General features: G+C 44.2%; 1 protein-coding gene across 1 annotated transcript; it reads left to right on the top strand.

Annotated features, from left to right (window-relative positions):
- Positions 1–332: 332 nt before the first annotated feature.
- On the top strand, positions 333–21,438 carry arl2 (ADP-ribosylation factor-like 2). Its single transcript, XM_084321450.1, has 5 exons — positions 333–499; positions 2,848–2,958; positions 16,876–17,038; positions 18,399–18,479; positions 21,052–21,438. Exons 1-5 carry the CDS (start codon positions 435–437, stop codon positions 21,184–21,186), a joined length of 555 nt encoding a protein of 184 aa, XP_084177576.1. The 5' UTR covers positions 333–434; the 3' UTR covers positions 21,187–21,438.
- Positions 21,439–25,813: the final 4,375 nt, after the last annotated feature.

The following is a 25,813-nucleotide window of genomic DNA, read 5'->3' as shown; positions in this document are numbered from 1 at the left end:
AAAGCATTGCTATATAGTGTAACTTCTCAAACGGACAGAGGAGAGGGCGCTAAACTAAAAACACACAGCAGAAAAGCTTTGCTATACTGTACTGTAGTGTAACTTCCCAAACGGACAGGAGAGGGCGCTAAACTAAAAACACACAAACGATGCTCTCGTCTTCACACGGCCACACCCTAATAGTTTGTCGACGAATGAAACTGTTTCAGAAGGTTTGAGGAATGTCTACAACACCCAATCAGCACGCACTGTTTACAAACCAGGCCAATCAACGTCTACAGTGGGTGGGATTTACATATCAGTTACTTCCTGACTTTTCCCAAAATGCTTCTTTTTACCGCAAGTTAACCGTCAATGATTATTTGCAAGCCGTATTAAGATAAATATAACTAGTTTGGCTACAGTCGACGCTAGTGCGTCATATCACCGCTACGATGGGTTTATTAACAATTCTGAAGAAAATGAAGCACAAGGAGCGGGAGATGAGACTGTTGATGCTGTATCCTTTGCTTTGCATTTGTTATTACTTGTTAACTGCGACCTGAACACGGCATCCCCACATCTGCAACGTCAGTGTAATACCTTGTTGAATTGATTTAATCGCCCCTAATGAGAGGATGATGGCTGTGATCTGAACGATTAGCTTACTCGATTTGTGGTAGTTTGTTACAGTGAAATATAGGCCACTGGCCTTGCTTTGTTTGTATTTGTATGTTTCGTCTGATCCAAAGCTAGCTGTTTTAGTAGAATAGGCACACCCTGAATCAGCAGTGTGTCTGTCTGCCGGTCTATTGACTAGCCCATGAGTCAGTGCTCCATATAGTTATAATATATACACAGTGACAGTGCTATGTATGTGTGATCTAATCTACACCGTGTGTGTGTCTCTCTGTGCCTGCCTGTCTGCTTATGATGATAGACTCAGGTGCCAAGAACTGCGATACCCCCCCCAGAGAACGTCTTTCTCTGGTCTGCACCCCCTTAACAATTGTGTGTATTGAGCTGTACTGTATTGTACCCATTCTGCAATCTGTTAAATAAAGTTTTCATTCAAAAAAAACCTCAGCTCTGAACTAGGCAGAATCTGCATATGGCTCGCTGATAACAAACTATCATTACACATGGGCAAAACAGAGTCCATTCTCTTCGGTTCAAATAACAAACTCAGCAAGACCGACGGCTTCTCAGTTACAGTGGGTGACAATATTGTCACAAGGAAAGATGAAATTACCTACCTGGGTTCCATCCTAGAGGCTAATCTCTCCTGTGACAAAATGGCATCCAATGTAATAAAAAAAGTCAACCAACGAACTCGATTCTTGTACCGGATCTCCTCTCTGGTAAACAAGAATACCCTGAAGACTCTGGCAGGAGCACTCATTCAGGGGTACTACGACTATGCTTGCACCTCATGGTACCAAAGCACCTCAAAGGCGCTAAAAACAAAATTACAAACATCTCAAAACAAACTGGTCAGACTACTTCTTGACCTTACTCCTAGAACCCACCTCACCCCTGCCCACTTTGACAACCTAGGATGGCTTAGAGTAGATGACAGAGTACAGCAACTTGCAATGGGCCTGGTCTACAAGATACACTACACGACCAAGGTACCCATGTACATGGCAAAATACTTCCCAAAGGTCAGTGAATACCACGATCACAACACCAGAGGGAGCTCCACAAATCATGTTAAACCCAGATTCGGCTCAAATAAGGGACTAAACACGTTTCGCAATTATGCCACATCAATGTGGAACGCCCTACCCAAAGCTGTAAAGGAATGTGGATCACTACCCACTTTCAAAACCTCTCTCAAGAGACACCTACGGGAGACTGCAATGCAACACTGGCCCCTGTAAATATCCTAACCCAACCCCCTCCAATGTACAGTCATTTACCTAGTATGGTCTTGTCAATAGTCCAATGTACAATTTTGTTTGTTTGTACAGAGTCCCCCCCCCCCCCCCCTCAATGTACAGTTTTGCTTGTTTATACAATGTGCCCCCCCCCCCCCCCCCCACCCACCTCCAATGTAAATTACCCAGTATGGTTGTCAATATCCCAGTGTACCCAACCCCCCCCACCCAACCTCCTCCAATGTACAGTTTCTACGTCAAATGTATATACTCCCTTTTCTTGACTCCTTCTGTATCACAAACAGTACTGTATTTGCAAATCTGGTATGTCATAAATGTATAGATGTAGCAGTACTGACTATCTGTATGTCATGTATGTCATATATGTCCTGATGAATTGAAAATGGGGGACCCTGGTGTAAACAAGACGAAAGTCTTTCTCTGGTCTGCATCCCCTTAACAATTGTGTGTATTGAGCTGTACTGTATTGTACCCATTCTGCAATCTGTTAATAAAGTTTTCAATCAATCAATCAATCAATCAATTCATTCATCCCCCCGCCCCCCCCCCCCCCCCCCCCCCCCCCCCCCCCCCCAGGCCTACCTATAGTGTGTGAGCACTCTTCACTCATGGCATGGGCCCCTCTTTGAGGGGATTTGAAAATCGTGTTTTCCAAGCTTCTAGGAGTTGTGGAAAATGAAAACATGCCCAGACGGCTTTGGAAATGTCTTGGGCATTCAAAAATATTTTTTCTGCAGAATGATCAAGTTATCTTTGATGGAGCAACAACCCAAACAAATAGACCTAGGAAAAGTGCCTGTCTGACAAAAAAATTAACATCTGCACATAACCGTCGACATGGTCATGGAAATTGAGCTATTATTTATATCATGGAGTAGTCATGGGAAAAGTTTGGAATTGTATTGGGGGGGGGGGGGGGGGGTGTTGATCCGTGTGTGTCCTTCAGTCCTTAACCGCGTGTCTTCAGAGGCCTGGACAACGCTGGGAAAACGACCATCCTGAAGAAGTTTAACGGAGAGGACGTCAGCACCATCTCTCCCACCCTGGGCTTCAACATCAAGACCCTGGAGCACAGAGGGTGAGAGAGACGCACATTATATATGTACATACATACTTGCATACACACACACCTATACACACACACACACACACACATCAATTACGTTTGTGTACAACATGGACAGTGCATACACAATAGACCTGTCGCTAAACCATGCCCCCTTTGAAAACTCGGACAAGCAAAGCCGACCGTGAATGACTCGTTGATGATGGCCGCAGGCAGCCCCTTTCCTGACTGTGATGCAAGCCTTGCTTCACAGTCACGAAAGGGGCTAGGCAGCGGGAGATTTACCACAGCAGGTAATAGACCTGTTTTTTAAAGATAACACAAATATTTCATCTAGAAGCAGACAGAGAGGGTTACAATATGCAGTGGAAAAGTACTTTCATGAGATACACATTTACTTTAGACCTCCATGGTGATGCAAGCATTACTTACAGTTGACTTGATTGAAGATTACAAGAACTATGACGATAATCCATGATTACTACTATTGCTGATACATTTAGTTTAAGGCTAGTGGGCCAACGCAGTATACAAGCTAGACCCGACGGTTGTGTCACTAGTCACTAGAATGAGGAAAAAAGTGAGAGCTGTCACTTGCCAACAATCCTCCTCCATAAAGGGGTGAGACGTCAGAGAATGTTATGCTGCACATTCTAGTGTACATCAGGTCAAATTTTTAAGCGCTTTGGATAAAAGCGCTATATAAATACAGCCATTTACCAAAATACCTGTAAATCACAGTATATGGGTACAGGACATTTTCTTGTTCTTATAACTTTTCTTATAACACAGGGCGGCTACGTGGCGTAGTGGGCAAGGCGCTCACCACGAAATCTGGAGACGCTGGGCTCGCCTGTTCAAGCCCAGCGCTCCACATTTGCTTTCAGTTTAGCTGGTCGTCCGTACTAATACACATTGGCCGTATTAGGGGGTGGGAAACTGATGGGTGGGGATCGGGCGTTGTGGACAGCGACTCCTACAGGACGGTTGGTGCGCCTGCGCAGTAGAATCAGGAAGTGTCGGGGGCAGCGTGAGCCTCCCACGCGTTACTCCTTGCCACTGAGAGATCGAGCTGCGCAGGTGAAAAGATGCGACTGCTGTTACCTCAAGTACCGGAGGGGACTTGTGCTATGTATGACTTAGTCCACATTGCAGCCGGCTTGTGGGAGGCAAGAAACAGCGTTCGTGACAGGGGAGGGTTGAATTGGATGATACGAAATTGGGATGGGAGAAAATATAGAAAATGGGAGAAAAAGTGGATACAATTTTTTTTTTCTTATAACGCAAAGTATAAGTTATATTTAATATAAATATAAATAAATGCATATACAACACATTCTCAAGATAGATCACTCTGATTAGAAAAGAAAACCCACAACTAAAGTGTACATAAATAGCCACTATTTTTAATATATACAATAAATATACATGGATTTACAGTTACACAAATGGATGTACGATATAAACTGGAATAGCGAACAATATCATGTGTTGTTGTGATACATCTATGGTAATTTACCATTATATTCTTGTAGCCAAATGAATGCTGTGACAAGGCTTAAAATTGATTTTGTCCCAACCCCAGACCCATAGTTCACAAATCGAATTAAAATGTTATCGCTGGATGCACATTGTCAATCTCCTGACCCGTTAGTCATAGTCACAACATTTGCTGTGCTTATTGATGACCCTTGGAAGGAGAAACATGTTGATTTTGGTTACCCTTTCTTCTAGTACCTCCATTATGGATTAACACTTTGAGTGCCACGCGGTGGCGCCAGAGTTAGCGCTTCAATGCCACCATCGGCGCCAATGTTACGCTTAATATCGCCTAATCTATGTTTTAAATTATGGCTATGTGTCTAATCTGCCCTTCGCTTATCAAAGAATCCTTTTCCAGTCAGTGCTGTCAAGGCAGATTGGTTTTTATCGCTTCATTTCCGTTTGAGAGCATTTTGAAAAGCACCCGTTTTGAGGTAAAAAACAGTTCATTCTAGACCATTCTATGATAATCGTCTTTTACTGGAATATTCCAGAACGTTGATATTTGTCGGCCTATTTATGAATCGTTTTCAAATAAACGCTAGATGATCAATATTATACGTGCACGCAAGCACATTCGAGCCGCGCACGGATAATCGCTGTGTTCATTTCCTCTTGGACTTTTACAGTGAAACCGAAAGAGCCCATTTCACAAAACAGCTTATATCTTCATCAAAATTAGTCTGATTATCCTAACACTGATAACATAGATTCCTTACCTGACATCAGATGGTATCCAACTGGTATATTCCAATTCCTGATCACCATTCGAAAAAATCGATAAGTGTATGGATCCAACGTGTGTACAGTGCAGTACATGATTCCGCGGATCTCAGAGGCTCCAGAATGAACTGTGATAACCCCGGCTGCATCAGTTGACTGGAAAATGTGGAGTACAGGATTTTTTTTCCCATCCATTTTCATTGAGTCCATTCCAAAATCCCTTATGTCATCTGGGAGACGATAGGGGGCGCTTTTTTCCACATCTGATCGCCGGCGGCGCTCGGGTATACTAGGGTAGGCTCGCGTGATGCAATATGATTTCAGATCGCTAAAAAAAAAAAATCAGAGAAATCTCGTGAGTGGCTTTCAACATAACTATCGGAAACCCGAGATATCTCGTGAGTGGCAGTGAAAGTGTTAATAGCCTGGTCTGTTGACATTTGCAATATCAGCAGTAGTAGATGCCTATAGAATATGTACTGTACTTTTACTTTTGAAACTTAATACAGTACTGTAGTGATTGTAATGGTACATAATTCACCCACGGACCTATTGTTAGGAACATTCTAGAAAATTAGTGCCGCCCGATCATTCTGGAACGTTGGTGATGATGTCATAGTAGAACCTTCTAGAACCTCTAACATTCCTATTTAAGCATTCTTTAGCTTTCTAGTAATGTCCACCTTCCGGGGCCTGCTCCATAGGCCGGCACTCCTCATCTGGAGTAAGAGGGGAGGAGAGAGGGGTGATGGATAAGGAGAGAGGGGTGATGGATAAGGGGAGATGGGGTGAGGGGGAGAGGTGAATGAGGAGAGAGGGATGAGGGGGAGAGGTGAATGAGGACATGATTGTAAAGCTGCACACATTCCATGATGCTCACTTTAAGTCAAGTCAAGAGTTTTATTTGTCACGGCATACAAGTATACAATGAAATGCGGGTGGTCTTGCCCGCAACGATGTGCAATAACATATAATAGAATCCAATAGAACAACATTGTGCAATAAACAAGTAACATTGTGCAATAAACAAGTAACATATTAGGGCATATCAGTATATGTACATAAGCAGGGACCGAAACTAGAGAGCGCCACCCGCCATTTGCGCTCAGTTTTTACGTTTGGCGCCTCCCACTGAGACGTCTGAGCGCCGTGTGACGGGCAATCAAATAGTCATGTGAAAACCGAAAATCATGATCCAATTCTTTAGCGGAGTTCTCACTCGCTGTCTCAGCAGACATGAAGCGCGCACCGCGCACTGCTGCTGCTACCCCCTCCCCACCTGTTTCTGTATGCCTGCATGTAAACAGAGGCTATTGCCTCCGAGTCACCGTGACGTTAGTTAGCACTGCTGATGCTGCTCCTACCCCTGTATGCCTGCATGTAAACAGAGGCTATTGCCTCACCGTGACGTTAGTCTAGTCAGTGTGGGACCTTCGTGAGATAACGTTAGCTACCGTTACAAAATGACCCAGTCAACTATTCACTTAGTTTAATACACGAGGCATTGTGTAACGTTATCCAGCCGGCTAGCTACGGATAGCTCCCGACATCAACAAATCCTCCAGCAATAGTCCAGTGCATAATACCTCCGTTGGCTAGGTAACTAGTCACTACGAAATGTCGCAGTAAACTAAATAGTTCACTGAGGCGTTGTCCCAACGCCATCCACCAGTAGCTACAGATAGCTCTTGGCATCAATGTCCTACAACAACAACATGCGTATTCGAGTCCCTGGTTTACATCGCATGAGTGAGGGCTGCTGACTAGGGTCCAGGTGCAGCGCCGGAGAATTCTTTTGCATGCTGAATGTAGCGTTTAGGGTCCAGCTGCACCCCCGGAGAATCCTTGCTGGAGCTGGAGGCCACTCGAGTATACACACAGACAGTGGAGCTGTTTGCAGACAGCGAGGTGGCGATGTCTCGCAGATAACACAATCACAAGTATGATTATATAATATATATATTTTATTAAAAAAAAATCTATATAAAATAATAATAAAAAAAATATGTATCAAAAAAAAGTTGGCGGGTAAGAAATATGCTTGGCGGGTAGATTCTTCCCATCTACCCGCCACTGGCCGGTGAGTCAAAAAGTTAATTTCGCTCCCTGTACATAAGTTATTTACAGAGCATGGAGGACATGCTAGGTCCTTTGGTAGTGTCTTTCTGTACATGCTAATTTATACAATCTCCGGTTATACTATACTATTTTTAAAGTGACCTTTCCTTAGTGGCCATAAGTGTGGGCGTGTGCAGCATGAGTGTGTGCTTGCTCATGTTAAAGTGGCTGCTAGTGTGTGAGCGTGTACAGTGTGTCGTGTGTGTGCTCATGTGTGCTTGTGTGTGGAGAGTTCAGTGTTCAGGGCTCTGATGGCCTGGGGGAAGAAGCTGAGCCGAAGTCTATCTGTCCTCGTTACTGGTGTTCGCAGGCGTCTGCCTGACCTCAGCAGCATGAACAGGCTGTTGTTGGGGTGGTGTGGGTCTTTCATTATTCTGCAGGCTCTGGATTTGCACCTCTTGTTGTATAGAACCTGCAGGGGTGGTAGTGCAATACCCGTGGTACGCTCGGCTGAGCGCACCACTCTCTGTAGGGCCTTCTTGTCCTGTGCCGTGCTGTTTCCATACCAGGCAGTGAACTTCCTTAACTGTCTCAGGTGGTAGAGGCGTTGCTTCGCCTTTTTTACGACTGAGTCTATGTGTGTTGACCATGTCAGATCCTCTGCGATGTGGACCCCCAGGTACTTAAAGCTGCTCACCCTGTCCACGGTAGCCCCGTTTATCCTCAGTGGTGTGTGTGTCTCCTGCTGTCCTCTCCTATAATCCACGATCAGCTCCTTGGTTTTACCAATGTTCAGGAGCAGGCTGTTGTCCTGGCACCAGCGTTACAGTACCTCAACCTCCTCCCGGTAGGCGGCAGGCCTTCTCGTCGTTGTCCGAGATCAGCCCCACCACCACCGTGTCGTCTGCGAACTTCACTATGGAGTTGGAGCTGAACTTGGCCACACAGTCATGTGTGTATAGTAGGGATGCACAGAATGGGAAATTCTTGGCCGAAACCGATACCGAAAATAGAAAACAGTTGGCCGAAAACCGAATGCCGAAAGGCCGAAAATGATTCATAGAATAGATTTTTTTTTACCAATGTTGTGGAACATTATGATTATGGAAAAATATATGATTATGGCTAAACTTAACTTAAATAATAAATAATCACTATTATGGGTCCATAAAACATTTATTCAGCACTTCTGAATGCATACAGCACATTAATTCCATCTTTTCTCTGGCTGCCGCGGCGGACATCTGTGCTCTACTGAGCGCACCTTTCTAGTCCCCAGCTGAATGTGCTCTCTTGACTCGGCACAGTAGACGCGTGACGTGTATGCTCGAGAAAGATTATATTATCAACGACAGACAGCGTCAATGTGAGAAACACTACCCCCCCCCCCCCCCCCCCTCTCGCTCTGAATAATATGCATATTAGATCACTCAGTGATTAACCGCGACGGGCATATAGTGAATAAGGATGTTAAAGAAGCATTTATTGGACGCGTTGCGCGCAGAGTTTACATAGAAACAGCGCGACTCCCGACAGCGCGACATCATCACAACAACACAGGTTGTTTCTGTTTCGGTATTATATTTTCCGTGAAAAAACTCTTTCGGCCAAAAGCCGAAAGGCAATTTTTTTTATTTACCAGGGTAGGTTCTGTGTATAACCTTTATTTACCAGGGTAGGTTCTGTTTATAACCTTTATTTACCAGGGTAGGTTCTGTTTAGAACCTTTATTTACCAGGGTAGGTTCTGTTTATAACCTTTATTTACCAGGGTAGGTTCTGTTTATAACCTTTATTTACCAGGGTAGGTTCTGTTTATAACCTTTATTTACCAGGGTAGGTTCTGTATATAACCTTTATTTACCACTAGCTGGCTCTACTAGTACTAGCCCTGCTATCAATCCAGTCCAGAGTATAAGCTAACGTTATGATGCAGAAGGCTCACGTTATGATGCAGAAAGCTAACCTTATGATGCAGAAGGCTAACGTTATGATGCAGAAAGCTAACCTTATGATGCAGAAGGCTAACGTTATGATGCAGAAAGCTAACCTTATGATGCAGAAATATCTGTGGTATCGTTACATGTTGGCAGCTAACGTTAGCCGTCAAATATTATGTGTTTATGAATTGACCTTACCTTTGAGCAAACATAAGTGTCCTTGGTAATGGTCTTCACATTCAGTTGTGTATGTGGTCGACGACACAACATAATCCACCGCTTGCACTTCTCTAGTTTTCGTTTGGGCTTCGGAAAAGGTATGAAATATACTCCTCCATCCAGTCTTTCAGGGTACCTGGTGTCCGAATTACAGGTACCCCACGAACAGCGTTTCACCATCGGATATTAGGTCGATAATAACATAAAACTGAACTCTTGACAGTGTTTTTTTTTTCTTTCTTTTTTAACTTAAATTTTTATTAACATTTATAGACAAACAACACTTACACAAAAATGGAACCCATAATACAACATTGTTAAACAGACATAAATAATAAAGTACAAAAAATATAATACAATTGTAATACCCAAAAAAATAAAAAATAAAATCAGAAAATGCTAACTAAGTCAAAAGTGTGTGACATGGGTTCAGAGACCCTCCTTGAACCTCTTTCCTCCTTTACCCTTCGCCCTCTTGTGATGCATTTGGTTCTTCCTCTGTGATGTCGTTTTCGTTCCCCTTGTAATCCTCCCACTTTCCCCATCTTTCTCCAAATTTCTCCTCCTGTAACCTCAGCATGTGTGTTATCCTCTCCATATCCTGTATCTCCTCCACTATTCCTACCCATTGTGCTATTGTCGGTGGGTCTTCTTTGTACTACAGTCTTGTTATTGCTTTTCTGGCCGCTATCAACATTATCTTTATTAAATATTTGTCCCCCCCTTGTATTCCCTCGTGTGTCAGGTCTCCTAAGTAAAGCACCAGTCCTGTTTGTGGTAACCCGTATCCTAATATTCTGATCATTGCCTCCCCTATCTCCTCCCAATACCCCTTCAGCTTCTGACATCCCCAGAATATGTGTGTGTGATTTGCCCCCTCCTTCCCACACATCCTCCAGCATGCTCTTTGTGTTGGTGCATATTTTCCCTTCAGCTCTGGGGTTATAAAGAATCTGATTATGTTTTTCCATCCAAACTCTTTCCATATCCTCGATCCTGTTGTTGAATGTTGCACCTCGCATATGTTCCCCCATTCCTTCCCTGTTATTCCTATCTCTAGTTCCAGTGGGTTTTTTTTTATCCACTTTTTCTCCCATTTTCTATATTTTCTCCCATCCCAATTTCGTATCATCCAATTCAACCCTCCCCTGTCACGAACGCTGTTTCTTGCTTCCCACAAGCCGGCTGCAATGTGGACTAAGTCATACATAGCACAAGTACCCTCCGGTACTTGAGGTAACAGCAGTCGCATCTTTTCACCTGCGCAGCTCGATCTCTCAGTGGCGAGGAGTAACGCGTGGGAGGCTCACGCTGCCCCCGACACTTCCTGATTCTACTGCGCAGGCACACCAACCGACCTGTAGGAGTCGCTGTCCACAACGCCCGATCCCCACCCATCAGTTTCCCACCCCCTAATACGGCCAATGTGTATTAGTACGGACGACCAGCTAAACTGAAAGAAATGTGGAGCGCTGGGATCGAACAGGCTATCCCAGCGTCTCAGCATTCGTGGCGAGCGCCTTGCCCACTACGCCACGTAGCCGCCCTAATCATCAAAATGTGTTATGAAATTATTTAAGATTTGGGATCCCTTCATAGGGCTGAGAATACAAAATGATGCACAACTTTTGTTGTCTAAATTAAGGGTACAAAATGAAAGAGATTTCTTGTGATGTTTGAGAATCTTACCTGGAAATGACAGTTTCAGTTTGAAACTGTGTCACACACTTACCCTGCTGATATTGTGATATTAGGATGTTCGATATTGGCTTTTTTACCGATATCCGATATACCGATATTGTCCAACTCTTATGTCCGATACCGATATCAACCGATACCGATATATGCAGGCCCCCCCCCCCCCCCCCCCCCCCCCCCAAAACTGAATAATTTCAGGTAATTAACATTACATATCTCTTGTCGTGGAATTAACACAACATTATGCATACTTTTGACAAACCGATCCCGATAATTTCCGATATTACATTTGAATGCCAATATCAGCCGATAATATCGGACAAATCTATATATATATATACATATGGCTGCTGTGCTGAGTAGTGTAGAGGTCTAAGCACTGGAGCGACTGGTAGTGTAGAGGTCTAAGCACTGGAGCGACTGGTAGTGTAGAGGTCTAAGTACTGGAGCGGCTGGGTAGTGTAGAGGTCTAAGTACTGGAGCGGCTGGGTAGTGTAGAGGTCTAAACACTAGAGAGGCTGGGTAGTGTAGAGGTCTAAACACTAGAGAGGCTGGGTAGTGTAGAGGTCTAAACACTGGAGAGGCTGGGTAGTGTAGAGGTCTAAGTACTAGAGCGTCTGGGTAGTGTAGAGGGCTAAGTACTGGAGCGTCTGGGTAGTGTAGAGGTCTAAGTACTGGAGCGGCTGGGTAGTGTAGAGGTCTAAACACTAGAGAGGCTGGGTAGTGTAGAGGTCTAAACACTAGAGTGGCTGGGTAGTGTAGAGGTCTAAACACTAGAGAGGCTGGGTAGTGTAGAGGTCTAAACACTAGAGAGGCTGGGTAGTGTAGAGGTCTAAACACTAGAGAGGCTGGGTAGTGTAGAGCTCTAAACACTAGAGAGGCTGGGTAGTGTAGAGCTCTAAACACTAGAGAGGCTGGGTAGTGTAGAGGTCTAAACACTAGAGGCTGGGTAGTGTAGAGGTCTAAACACTAGAGAGGCTGGGTAGTGTAGAGGTCTAAACACTAGAGAGGCTGGGTAGTGTAGAGGTCTAAACACTAGAGAGGCTGGGTAGTGTAGAGGTCTAAACACTAGAGAGGCTGGGTAGTGTAGAGGTCTAAACACTAGAGAGGCTGGGTAGTGTAGAGGTCTAAACACTAGAGAGGCTGGGTAGTGTAGAGGTCTAAACACTAGAGAGGCTGGGTAGTGTAGAGGTCTAAACACTAGAGGCTGGGTAGTGTAGAGGTCTAAACACTAGAGAGGCTGGGTAGTGTAGAGGTCTAAACACTAGAGGCTGGGTAGTGTAGAGGTCTAAACACTAGAGAGGCTGGGTAGTGTAGAGGTCTAAGTACTGGAGAGGCTGGGTAGTGTAGAGGTCTAAGTACTGGAGAGGCTGGGTAGTGTAGAGGTCTAAACACTAGAGAGGCTGGGTAGTGTAGAGGTCTAAACACTAGAGAGGCTGGGTAGTGTAGAGGTCTAAACACTAGAGAGGCTGGGTAGTGTAGAGGTCTAAGCACTAGAGAGGCTGGGTAGTGTAGAGGTCTAAACACTAGAGAGGCTGGGTAGTGTAGAGGTCTAAACACTAGAGAGGCTGGGTAGTGTAGAGGTCTAAACACTAGAGAGGCTGGGTAGTGTAGAGGTCTAAACACTAGAGAGGCTGGGTAGTGTAGAGGTCTAAACACTAGAGAGGCTGGGTAGTGTAGAGGTCTAAACACTAGAGAGGCTGGGTAGTGTAGAGGTCTAAACACTAGAGGCTGGGTAGTGTAGAGGTCTAAGTACTGGAGAGGCTGGGTAGTGTAGAGGTCTAAACACTAGAGAGGCTGGGTAGTGTAGAGGTCTAAGTACTGGAGAGGCTGGGTAGTGTAGAGGTCTAAGCACTAGAGAGGCTGGGTAGTGTAGAGGTCTAAACACTTGGCCAGATATTATTCACGGAGGCGAATAACAGAGTCCTTGATTAAGGATATAGTTTACTGACAGAATGACATCATGAAGCAGTCGTCTGGAAGTCAGAAGGTTCTCGGTTAGATTCCGGCTCCTCCAGGCAGTGTGTCCCTGAGACACGACTTAACCCCTGGCTCCTTGCATGGTTGCCTCTGCCGTCAGTGTGAAATAGTGAATGAATGTGTGAATGTGAGGCGTCCATTTACTCCGGGTCACTCCTTGCCCTAGATCAGCACTCATGCTCTGCAAAGCTTTGTGAATATAGGCCCAGATTTCAGCTATTAGCTATTTATTGCTGGTCAGGTTCTATTATGGACGCCATGTTGTCACTTCAAGAATTTCAAACGCATAGTGGTAGTGATAGTGAGACAAGTATCTCTGCTGAAGGCACTTCTCATAGTCAAAGAATATCCATGCTAAATGTCGTAAATGACCATAATTCATTATTATTATTATTATTATTATTATTATTATTATTATTATTATTATTATTATTATTATTATTATTATTATTATTAATTATTATTATTATTATTATTATTATTATTATTATTATTATTATTATTATTATTATTATTATTATTATTATTATTATTATTATTATTATTATTATTATTATTATTATTTAATAAATGCATAATATAATAATGATGAAATTATTATTATTCAATAATAATAATAATGGCCTTGGATTGGAATGTAATAGTTACATTAAATAAATGGTCAAACTGATGACGTCTCTTAGGAAAATCTATGAATGAAAAACAATTGTAACAGGCTGACAGTATAGACTCCATATAGCCGACATGCAGTTCCTCAGCGAGCCCATTCACTCTTTAATGGATTATGATGGCTTTCGTTTTAAAAGTAGAATATTATTTTGTTTATCAAGCACAGGCTGCTCTTACAAAATTATAGCTGACTGTGTTAATGAAAATAGCTTTCACTTTAGGCTACTGAACACGGGCTGTTTCTTCAATAACGAGTACCATCTATCTAGCTCTTTGTAAGGACATGTATTAAGTTATTGACCTACAATAACGAGTACCATCTATCTAGCTCTTTGTAAGGACGTGTATTAAGTTATTGACCTACAATAACAAGTACCATCTATCTCTCTGTAAGGACGTGTATTATTAGGAACTATGTACCAATACTATAGATGCTTCCGGTGCACCTCTTAATAGAACCAAAACAGAGGTGAGATTTTCGTGGAATCAAAAGAACAAAATGACCAAGCATGTTCCACTACTCCACCCTCCTCTTTCCTTCCTTTCCCCTCTTCTGAGAACTGTTGTTTCTTGTCATCCTTCTCTTTTCTAACTGCCGTTTATCTGTGTCGTCATTAACGCTTCTGTGCCCCCTCCCATCTTACTCATCTTCCTCTTTGTCTCTTTTATTTTTCAGATTCAGTTGTGATTATTAGGGCTACAATTCCATCATCAAGCGGATATCGATTTTCAAATTGGCTCCTGTTCGATATATTGTGATTTGAATCATTACATAACCGTATTTGTTGTTACACTGCAACAAATTGAGTCAATAGAATTCAGTACATTCATACATTGCTCAGGAAAATAACATAACATAAACGAATAACTGAAAGGCCAGGAAACTGGACGAAGCTAAATCGATTATTGAATTATCTGCATCGACACGGACCGGTATCTCCAAAGGTAGAAATATCACATGATTATTTCTCCCACCCCTAGTCAATAGGAACACAGAAGGTCATAAATCACTCTTATCATAATTTTCCTCCTGTCCTCTCTCTTCCCCTCTCCCCCTCTCCCTTTCTCTCCTATCTTTCTATTTTCTCTCTTGCATCGGCTGAATTCAAAGGTATGTTGCGTGTTCCTCTCCTTCTCTTTTCACAAAACTCTTTAATTAGAGTAATTGGAACAGGATGAGTGTCGTCATAATATTGTCATAATATGTAGCGGTACGGTGGTGTAGTGGTTAACATTGTGGGCGTCGCCTCACAGCAAGAAGGTCCTGGGTTCGGTTCCCGCTTGGGGACTGGGTTGCCAGGGCAGATACCCATCTCCCGGGCCTTTCTGGATATTGGATAATAGACAGCAATTGGGGAGTTTGCATCCTCTCCCAGTGCTTGCAGGGTTTCCCCTCCAGAAAAAGAGATAAGGCGGACAGGAGCACCTAATTGGTCCCCGGGCGCCGCCCACACCGCTCATGTCTGCTCCCGGCTGCCCTTGGGGGGAGGGACGACGGGATGGATCAAAAAAAGTTAAAAAAAATTATGTGTTCCAATGTGTTGCCCATGTGTGTCGCTACGAATAAAGACTTCTTCTTCAAGTCCATTTGAATGAAATGGCTTCTCCTTCACAGCTAAGGATACATTGCTACGAGGTAGCATTCTGGGGAGGCACTGATACCAGGCTCAAATAGAATATCCCCAATACTAAAATCTAATGCCAAGACTAGGGACGCACCCATCCAACTTTTTCAGTCCCGATACGATACCTGGGCTTAGGGTATCGGCCAGTACTTAGTACAAATCGAATCCATTACTACAACGGTATAGACTTGGACCATCATTGGACAAAACCTTTTGAGAAATAATAAATTTTGAATACATTTATTAGAGCGAGTTAACGTGTCAAGGACTCTGGCCCAGTAGACATCGGCTTAATAACATTTATTATAATATATATATATATAAAAATTGCTTGACAATCCCATTTTACTGCAATAAAAGAAGAACAAGTCTTTATTTGTCATGCAGATTAACCCACACACATGCGAGATGGGCGACACACAGGAACACACGCATGCACTGAGTCGCCGATGAAATGTCTCTCTGCACTTTTCCCATCCCGTCTCCCCCCCCCCCCCCCCCCCCCCCTGAGGGCAGCCGGGAGCAGACAGGGCTGGGCGTGGGCCCCCCCCCCCCCCCCCCCTGAGGGCAGCCGGGAGCAGACAGGGCTGGGCGTGGGCCGCGCACCCGGGGACCAGTCCAAGTGCTCCAGTCCGTCTTCGTCAGGGACGCAATAGCGTTAGCGATCTGTTGTGCATGTTTTTATTAGATAAAACATATGTATTTTAGATGTTAACAACGTTTTCCATTGGGGACCTAATGCAGTTGAAAAAGGTAATAAATCTCAATGTACCACAGTATTCACATATTACATTGTGACTCCAGTACAGGGGTGGCCAACCCGTGGCTCGCGACCCCGTCCATCCATTGAGATTTTTTTTTTTTATACATTAAAAAAATATATATATATTATTCCATAACTTCTCTCTAGTTTCACTGTGCATTTCTTCCTGCCCATTTTGTTTATTGCAGATTTGTCATAAAATCATACGATTGGTTTGAAGCAATGCTAGGGTCGAGGAACTGGCGTGAGAACCACTTCAAACCAATCATGTATGGTAGCAAATCACAGTGGTAACAAAATAAATGAAAATCATTTGCTTTGCGCGGGTCATGCTCTTTTATGACAAATGCACACTTGGCTAACGTACTGTACGCGACCAAAGAATGGCTGGGAATAAATGCACAGCAAAACGAAAATATGAAGACATTTTTACCCGAGTGGGGGAGTAAATTTTTCTTTGTCGCACGTAATGCTCATTTTAAGTACTTATGAAGGGTGCCGTGACTGAAAAAAAAGGTTGAGAAACGCTGTCGTATATGGTGTGTCATGGGGCCTCTCCTCCTCCAGGGGGCAGAGCCAAACGGAACGTCACTTCTGCCGTCTATTATCCAATATTCTATGGCAGCCATTTTAGGGCGTTGTCATTCAAGAATGTAGAGTTGAATCTGAAACGGTCGTTCTCAATCAAAATCCGATGTCTTTCCCGTTTGCAGGTTCAAGCTGAACATATGGGACGTTGGTGGTCAAAAGTCTCTGCGTTCCTATTGGAGGAACTACTTTGAGAGCACGGATGGTCTGGTGTGGGTGGTAGACAGCGCAGACAGACTGAGACTGGACGACTGCAGACAAGAGCTCAGCAAGCTACTGCTGGAAGAGGTACACACACATATACACACATACACACACTGACTGACGACTGCGGACAAGAGCTCAGCAAGCTACTGCTGGAAGAGGTACACACACATATACACACATACACACACTGACTGACGACTGCAGACAAGAGCTCAGCAAGCTACTGCTGGAAGAGGTACACACACATATACACACATACACACACTGACTGACGACTGCAGACAAGAGCTCAGCAAGCTACTGCTGGAAGAGGTACACACACATATACACACATACACACACTGACTGACGACTGCGGACAAGAGCTCAGCAAGCTACTGCTGGAAGAGGTACACACACATATACACACATACACACACTGACTGACGACTGCAGACAAGAGCTCAGCAAGCTACTGCTGGAAGAGGTACACACACATATACACACATACACACACTGACTGACGACTGCGGACAAGAGCTCAGCAAGCTACTGCTGGAAGAGGTACACACACATATATTTGATTTTGATTTGATATTTATTTATCTCAAACAACCATAAACACACAAACTTAAAATAACAAAAACTAAATAAAAATCAAATAAAAAAAACTAAATAAAATACAAATACAAATAAAATAAAAATATATCTTCCTAGACATGGAAGCAATTGTCAACATAGCTCAAGACAAATGGTTTTGTTCGAGAAGGGACAGAAAGAAGCAAAGCTGCCCCTTCCTTACAGTATCATATTAATATGTAATAAGTTATCCATCAATATCAAAATACCTACCGGTATATACATATAGGTTACACATACACACACACACAAACAAACAGACAAACTGACTGACGACTGCAGACAAGAGCTCGAAGCGTTAGCAGAATGACCCCTGAAACAGACTGGAAGCGTTAGCAGAATGACCCCTGAAACAGACTGGAAGCGTTAGCAGAATGACCCCTGAAACAGACTGGAAGCGTTAGCAGAATGACCCCTGAAACAGACTGGAAGCGTTAGCAGAATGATCCCTGAAACAGACTGGAAGCGTTAGCAGAATGACCCCTGAAACAGACTGGAAGCGTTAGCAGAATGACCCCTGAAACAGACTAGAAGCGTTAGCAGAATGACCCCTGAAACAGACTGGAAGCGTTAGCAGAATGACCCCTGAAACAGACTGGAAGCGTTAGCAGAATGACCCCTGAAACAGACTGGAAGCGTTAGCAGAATGACCCCTGAAACAGACTGGAAGCGTTAGCAGAATGACCCCTGAAACAGACTGGACGCTTTATATCCCTCTTTTTCACTGATGTGTTCTCTCTGTCTCTATCTCTCTCTCTCTCTCTCTGTGTGTCTCTCTCTTCCTATGTCTCTCTCTCTCTCTCTCTCCCTCCTCCCTCCCCAGAGGTTGGCTGGTGCTACTCTGCTGGTGTTTGCCAACAAGCAGGACCTACCAGGAGCCCTGTCTAAAGAGGCCATAAGAGAGGTGAGGATGACACACACACCAGGGTTCGCACAAGGTCCTTAAAGTGCTTGATTTTTTACAAAAGAAAGTCAAGGCCTGGAATTCCCTGAAAACAGCCAATTTTTTAACAAGGTGCTTAAAAAGTCATTGAAATTCAAATCAACCATTCGCATTGAATGTTTTGTTCATCCATGATCAAATTGTTCTGAATCAAGAAATCGTTTTTTTTGTTCTGTTTTAATCAAATCTGACGAGTCTCTGTCTCGTGCACTCCAACTGCTTTTCCTCATTTCTTCTTGGCGTGTGATGCTCTAGCTGGCAAGCAGGCCAAGAAGATGCTTAAAAAAACAGCATTTAAAAGTGAATTGTATCCTCCGAGTGACCTCCTTGAAAATGGAAAATAGTGCTTGGAAAAAGTACTTAAAAGTCCTTGAATTTCATTGTGCAATGTCTGTGGGGACCCTGACACGCACACACTGTAAAGCTACTCAAAGATGCATTCGGATTTTTCACAGTTTGAAATGAGGACCAACCACATGGAATGAGTAGGTTTCCTTTATTAGAATCGCCATTAGCTATGCGAACATTTCACGTTTTCAGTTTACGTGAATGGAAAGTGATATGTAGCCGAGATGAAACCTGGGACATTCAAACCAACAACAACAAACCTTGGTCCTGGAAATCACGGAAAGGTCATGGAATTCGATCAGCAAAGTGTTTACTAACCGTGACGGTACAACGCGATGATTCGGCGAACTACTTATTTATAAGTAAGATATTACTTATTTGCTCTTATTGTGGAGTCCTCTCTTTGCCAATAACAAGGACTCAAGAATAAAGAGAAACCAATAACCGTTTAATTTAACTGTGGAACGATATCATACCAAGTCTTTTGTACACGGCGTCCAGGGTACAGGTGTCATTCAACCTCCTGGGCTGAAACCTGCACCTCAAGCCCCGTCTCCAACCTCGAGTCCTGACGGTCCTGATGGTCCTGATGGTCCTGATGGTCCTGATGGTCCTGATGGTCCTGGTGGTCCTGATGGTCCTGACGGTCCTGATGGTCCTGATGGTCCTGATGGTCCCGATGGTCCCGATGGTCCTGATGGTCCTGATGCTCCTGATGCTCCTGATGGTCCTGACGGTCCTGATGCTCCTGATGCTCCTGATGGTCCTGATGGTCCTGATGGTCCTGATGGTCCTGATGATGCTCCTGATGGTCCTGGTGGTCCTGATGGTCATGATGGTCATGATGGTCCTGATGGTCCTGATGGTCCTGATGCTCCTGATGGTCCTGATGGTCCTGATGCTCCTGATGGTCCTGATGGTCCTGATGGTCCTGATGCTCCTGATGGTCCTGATGCTCCTGATGGTCCTGATGGTCCTGATGGTCCCGATGGTCATGATGGTCCTGATGCTCCTGATGGTCCTGATGGTCCCGATGGTCCCGATGGTCCCGGTGGTCCTGATGGTCCCGGTGGTCCTGATGGTCTGATGGTCTGATGGTCCTGATGGTCCTGATGGTCTGATGCTCCTGATGGTCCTGACGGTCCTGACGGTCCTGACGGTCATGATGGTCCTGATGGTCCTGACGGTCCTGACGGTCATGATGGTCCTGACGGTCATGATGGTCCTGATGGTCCTGACGGTCCTGACGGTCCTGATGGTCCTGATGGTCCTGATGGTCCTGACGGTCCTGATGGTCCTGATGGTCCTGATGGTCCTGATGGTCCTGACGGTTCTGATGGTTCTGATGGGTGCCAGCACGAAGGGCACAAACGTGATTTGGTTATTTGTGAGAAGCGAGTTTAAAAAGATGGTTCTGAGTTTTGGAACCCTAGCCGTATTTCCTACTTAAAACCCTGTGAGGCCCTCGGTTGCAAAATTACAACATCACTTTTAGCTTTTAGCTATATAAAAAAAAGTGTTTATATTTTTAGAAAATTTACATGGGTCCTGTTGTTCAGCCTCACAATCCTATTGGATAGTAAATGTGTTTATAGGTCCCACATTCTGGCCTCTGAAGTTGCTAATGTCAATTTTATTCGGGCCTCACAGGGTTAAAGGGGCACTTCACCCAAAAAACAATTCTGATTTATTTTACACATAATCTCACACGCATCCAAAAACTCGAAACAGTTTTGCACATATTCATTTAGTTTGACAGTTGACAGTAAATTAGTTTGAATATGGCCACCAGTGATGTCATCGGGGACATTGAATCCTTGTGTTGTTAATTAAAGCTCAATGAAATGATAAGGTAGCAGTCCCTATAAGACAAGGTATTGCTATTTTTTCAACTATAATTTCATGGTACAGTCAACTTGGTGTTTATCTTTCCATGACACTGAACACAAGATAGCAGGGTACCAGGCGTTCCTTACAATAACAACCGCTGGGGTATAAACTAATGTGAACATATCTAAACCCCTAGGTCTCTTTCACCTGGACATTCTGTTAGACGGGAACTCGCTGACCTTTCACCTCTTCCGTGAGAAGGTGTTCACTGTTCATCTTCAGGAATTCCCATAATGTTGCTGTTCCTTTAATAGACTGTTGTGTGTGTGTGTGTGTGTGTGTGTGTTACCTCCAGGCTCTTGCCCTTGATGAGATTAAGACCCACCACTGGTGTATCATTGGCTGCAGTGCTGTAACGGGAGAGAATCTACTGGCTGGAGTGGACTGGTTACTGGACGACATCGCTGCCAGGATCTTCACCGCTGACTGATTGTGTGTGTGTGTGTGTGTGTGTGTGTGTGTGTGTGTGTGTGTGCACGCGTATGGGGGTGTGTGTGTGTAGTGTGGTGGAACTGGAGAGGTTAATCAGGCGCATGGTCAAAACTTCATGGTCGATACAAATTTAAAACATGGCTAATCAAATCAAACACCCTCACTTCCTGTGAGTTCGCTTCTTAATCCATTGCTGGGAGAAGGGAGAGGGTGAGAGGAGAGGACAAGGAGGATACAGGGGGGAGGGACGACCAGGTGAGGGGAGAGGACAAGGAGGATACAGGGGGGAGGACAAGGAGGATACAGGGGGGAGGGACGACCAGGTGAGGGGAGAGGACAAGGAGGATACAGGGGGGAGGGACGACCAGGTGAGGGGAGAGGACAAGGAGGATACAGGGGGGAGGGACGACCAGGTGAGGGGAGAGGACAAGGAGGATACAGGGGGGAGGGACGACCAGGTGAGGGGAGAGGACAAGGAGGATACAGGGGGGAGGGACGACCAGGTGAGGGGAGAGGACAAGGAGGATACAGGGGGAGGGACGACCAGGTGAGGGGAGAGGACAAGGAGGATACAGGGGGGAGGGACGACCAGGTGAGGGGAGAGGACAAGGAGGATACAGGGGGGAGGGACGACCAGGTGAGGGGAGAGGACAAGGAGGATACAGGGGGAGGGACGACCAGGTGAGGGGAGAGGACAAGGAGGATACAGGGGGGAGGGACAACCAGGTGAGGGGAGAGGACAAGGAGGATACAGGGGGGAGGGACGACCAGGTGAGGGGAGAGGACAAGGAGGATACAGGGGGGAGGGACGACCAGGTGAGGGGAGAGGACAAGGAGGATACAGGGGGGAGGGACGACCAGGTGAGGGGAGAGGACAAGGAGGATACAGGGGGGAGGGACAACCAGGTGAGGGGAGAGGACAAGGAGGATACAGGGGGATAATCCCTTGGGGAAATCCCTCCTCTGCATTTGAGCCATCCTAAGTATTCAGGAGCAGTGGGCAGCCACACAGTGCAGTGCTCGGGGACAGAGTCCAGTTGTAATGCAGTACCTTGGTCAAGGATAATGGCAGGAAACCTGGCATGCATGTCTTTTCTTGTGGGGTGGGGGAACCCGATTATTTGGGGGAAACCCACACAGGGGAGAACAAACTCACACAGAAAGGCCCCCTGCTGGGGTTCGAACCCAGGACCTTCTGAGGCAACCGTGCTAACCACTACGCCACCGTTCTGTAACTTGGAAGTGACTGTTGACTGTTCCAAAGTCAATTTGGAATACAATCAAATTGGAATAGTTTGCTAAGCATTGCATTCCATAGTTTTGGCCAGCAAGTAATCCCTAAACCCCTGAAAGTTATCTCTTTACATTACTTAGTTGGTGTAATCTGGTGTGTTTGTGTGTCATATGTGAGATCATTGGAGACTGGGTATATGTGTGCTTCTGGATAACCTGAATGAACTGCAATTTGTGTACTTGTGTGGGTGAGACAGAGGGTATCGGAATAAACTGCAGCTTGTGTGAGAGAGACGTCAAGAAATGGTTTGTAGATATGCTTATGGATTGAAATGTAGGGCTGCAACCACTAATCGATTAATTGAATAAGTAGTTGGCAACTATTCTTATAATTGATTAGTAGGGTCTATGTTCTGCTGCACCTCCATGGCCTGTTGCTGAAGCCATTTCATGTATAGCAAAGCCTGTTAACACGTAGTTTGTGTTTTATGTTTTTCTTTATTTAAGTTATTCAGCTTTCAAACTCAAGATTTACAGTATTTCTTTTTAAAATAAATAAACCTTTTTGCACTCCTGATGTATAGCAAACATCTTCATTTGCTTTTTGTTTTATAACCGTCAATTTGCAAGTTGTTGCAAAGAGCATTGTACAAGATGAGGAATGACTAGGAAAGATTTTTCTTTTCATTCAATAATCGATAGATTACTCGACGATCAAAATCGTTGTTTAGTTGCAACTTTATTGAAATGTCAAAAAACTAACGAGCCACGACTGTGTGTGGACTATGTGCACGTCCTCATCTACCAAGGAAGGCAAAGGAGACTAAACAGGATGCCCAGAAAGTGCCTGGGTGGCCTATCTATCCACTACAGAAATGTCTTGTTTACTAATAAACATCACTGTCTATTAAATCAAGGCCATGGTCTCGTCAAGATGGTTTGTCATATTTGAAGGTTTCCCTCGAGTTAAAATCGACAATGTGGAACCTGAAAGGCAGGTTACTGAGGCTACTCTATTGTGGCAAAATCATAATCGTAATTATAAATGGTGCATTTATATCGCGCTTTTATCCAAAGGGCTTTACAATATTTGTTCCTCATATTCACACACCGATGGCAGAGGAGCAAGGAGCCAACCTGCTCATCGGGAGCAATTAGGGGTTAAGTGTCTTGCTCAAGGACACTTAGACACACTGCCCAGGAGGAGCAGGAATCAAACCAGGATTATAATTTGTCAAATTTCCCTGGGGATGATTAAAGGGGAACTATCTTATAAATGGCCTTTTTGAGTGTTTAGCATTGTTTCCTAGCTATGTGAACTTATATTAATATGATCTATGTCTCAAAATTCTCATATTGGCGCATTCTTCCAATTCTCCTCTCACAATATTCACCCTCACTGAACTGAGTCGTTTGAAAATGTGCCTATATGTGATGTCATATAGTCACTGCTGCATGTTAATGTTGAGATATGGAGAGACCTGGACCTGGAGCCCACACAGCCTCTAGTGATGTCATATAGTCACTGCTGCATGTTAATGTTGAGACCTGGAGCTGGACCTGGAGCCCACACAGCCTCTAGTGATGTCATATAGTCACTGCTGCATGTTAATGTTGAGACCTGGAGCTGGACCTGGAGCCCACACAGCCTCTAGTGATGTCATATAGTCACTGCTGCATGTTAATGTTGAGACCTGGAGCTGGACCTGGAGCTGGACCTGGAGCCCACACAGCCTCTAGTGATGTCATATAGTCACTGCTGCATGTTAATGTTCAGGCGGGGCCGACGCTGCACAGTGGTTTAGGAGCCCAGGCTTGATTAGAAATACAAAACAATGAATAAAAAAAATATATATATTACAGAGGTGTTCCATAGACTCACAGGAATTGTGTAAAAGTGCCCAAATAGTGAAAGAAATAGTAAAATAGTTCCCCTTTAAAGTATTTCTATTCTATTCTAACCTCCCGATTACCAGACCACCACTCTACCATCTGAGCCAGTCCCCAGTAATCACCATTATTAAACACTTACTCACTGGGCCTCATGCATGAAGCGATATTATAAGAACAGATTTCGTTCTTAACTAGCATTTCCTCTTACTTTGTTCTTACCTGGGATTCAGCAAAGTTTTCTTATTGTTGCTTTTTTCTCAGGCAAGAACTAATTATAAGAGTGGTCGAGAGCACTCTTACCGAAATAAGAAATTCTCACCAAAAAAAAAAGCCTACCTACCATTGGTTAATTGCCCCCAAATACGACTTTAAAAATACAGAACTTTTCAATAAATTATTATTATAACTTATTGCATGCGTTATGTCTGAAATGGATTATATATTGCTGTTAGAACAGTTATGCTCTGGCCGCGCAGGCCATTGATTGATTGAGGATTTTATGAACAGATTGCAGAATGGGTACAATACAGTACATCAGGGTCCCCCATTTTCAATTCATAATGACATACACAACATAGATATATATCATGACATGACATACAGTACTGTATACGTAGCATAGAACGCATATTTAGAGATTGTCTATATCAGTGGTTCCCAAACTTCTGTTTTATGCGGACCACTAGATTGTTATCAAGAACATTTGCGGACCACCTTGTATGCAAACAGTAAAACATAAATAAATAACTTACTTAAACCCAGTAATACACGAGACCCTCTTCTTGGACCAAGTAGGTTTAGCCGATAATCCAATGTACAGTTCCCCACCCCACCTACCCAACCACCCCTCCTCCAATGTACAGTTCCCCACCCCACCTACCCAACCACCCCTCCTCCAATGTACAGTTCCCCACCCCACCTACCCAACCACCCCTCCTCCAATGTACAGTTCCCCACCCCACCTACCCAACCACCCCTCCTCCAATGTACAGTTTCTACATCAAATGTATATACTATTTTTTTTAACTCTTTTTGTATCACAAACAGTACTGTATTTGTAGATCTGGTATGTCATATGTCATATATGTTATGATGAATTGAAAATGGGGGACCCTGATGTAAACAAGACGAAAGTCTTTCTCTGGTCTGCATCCCCTTAACAATTGTGTGTATTGAGCTGTGTACTGTATTGTACCCATTCTGCAATCTGTTAATACAATTTTCAATCAAGACCCGCGTCGCGGGCACTGCGTTCCGTTCTCAGAATGGATTTGAGAGATGTGACCAGTTTGACTTGGAGCACGCACTGTACTATGCGCACTGCCAGTCATCACGCTAAGCTATATATGCGGAGATATTCAGACTCTAGATCTATTTGCAGAGCCAGATGAGTGGCAACCTGTGCGATTGGCTCTTATGCAAATGACTTGCGCGAGAATGCGCATCCAGTTTAGAATGAGTGGGATTCACCATTAAAAAAACTTTAAGAACGGCTTGAT

This window comes from Notolepis coatsorum (assembly GCF_963971535.1).
Source record: "Notolepis coatsorum genome assembly, chromosome: 1".
Classification (NCBI taxonomy): Eukaryota; Metazoa; Chordata; class Actinopteri; order Aulopiformes; family Paralepididae; genus Notolepis; species Notolepis coatsorum.
Note: the sequence above shows the minus strand (reverse complement) of the source record. Positions and strands in the feature narration are given on the sequence as shown.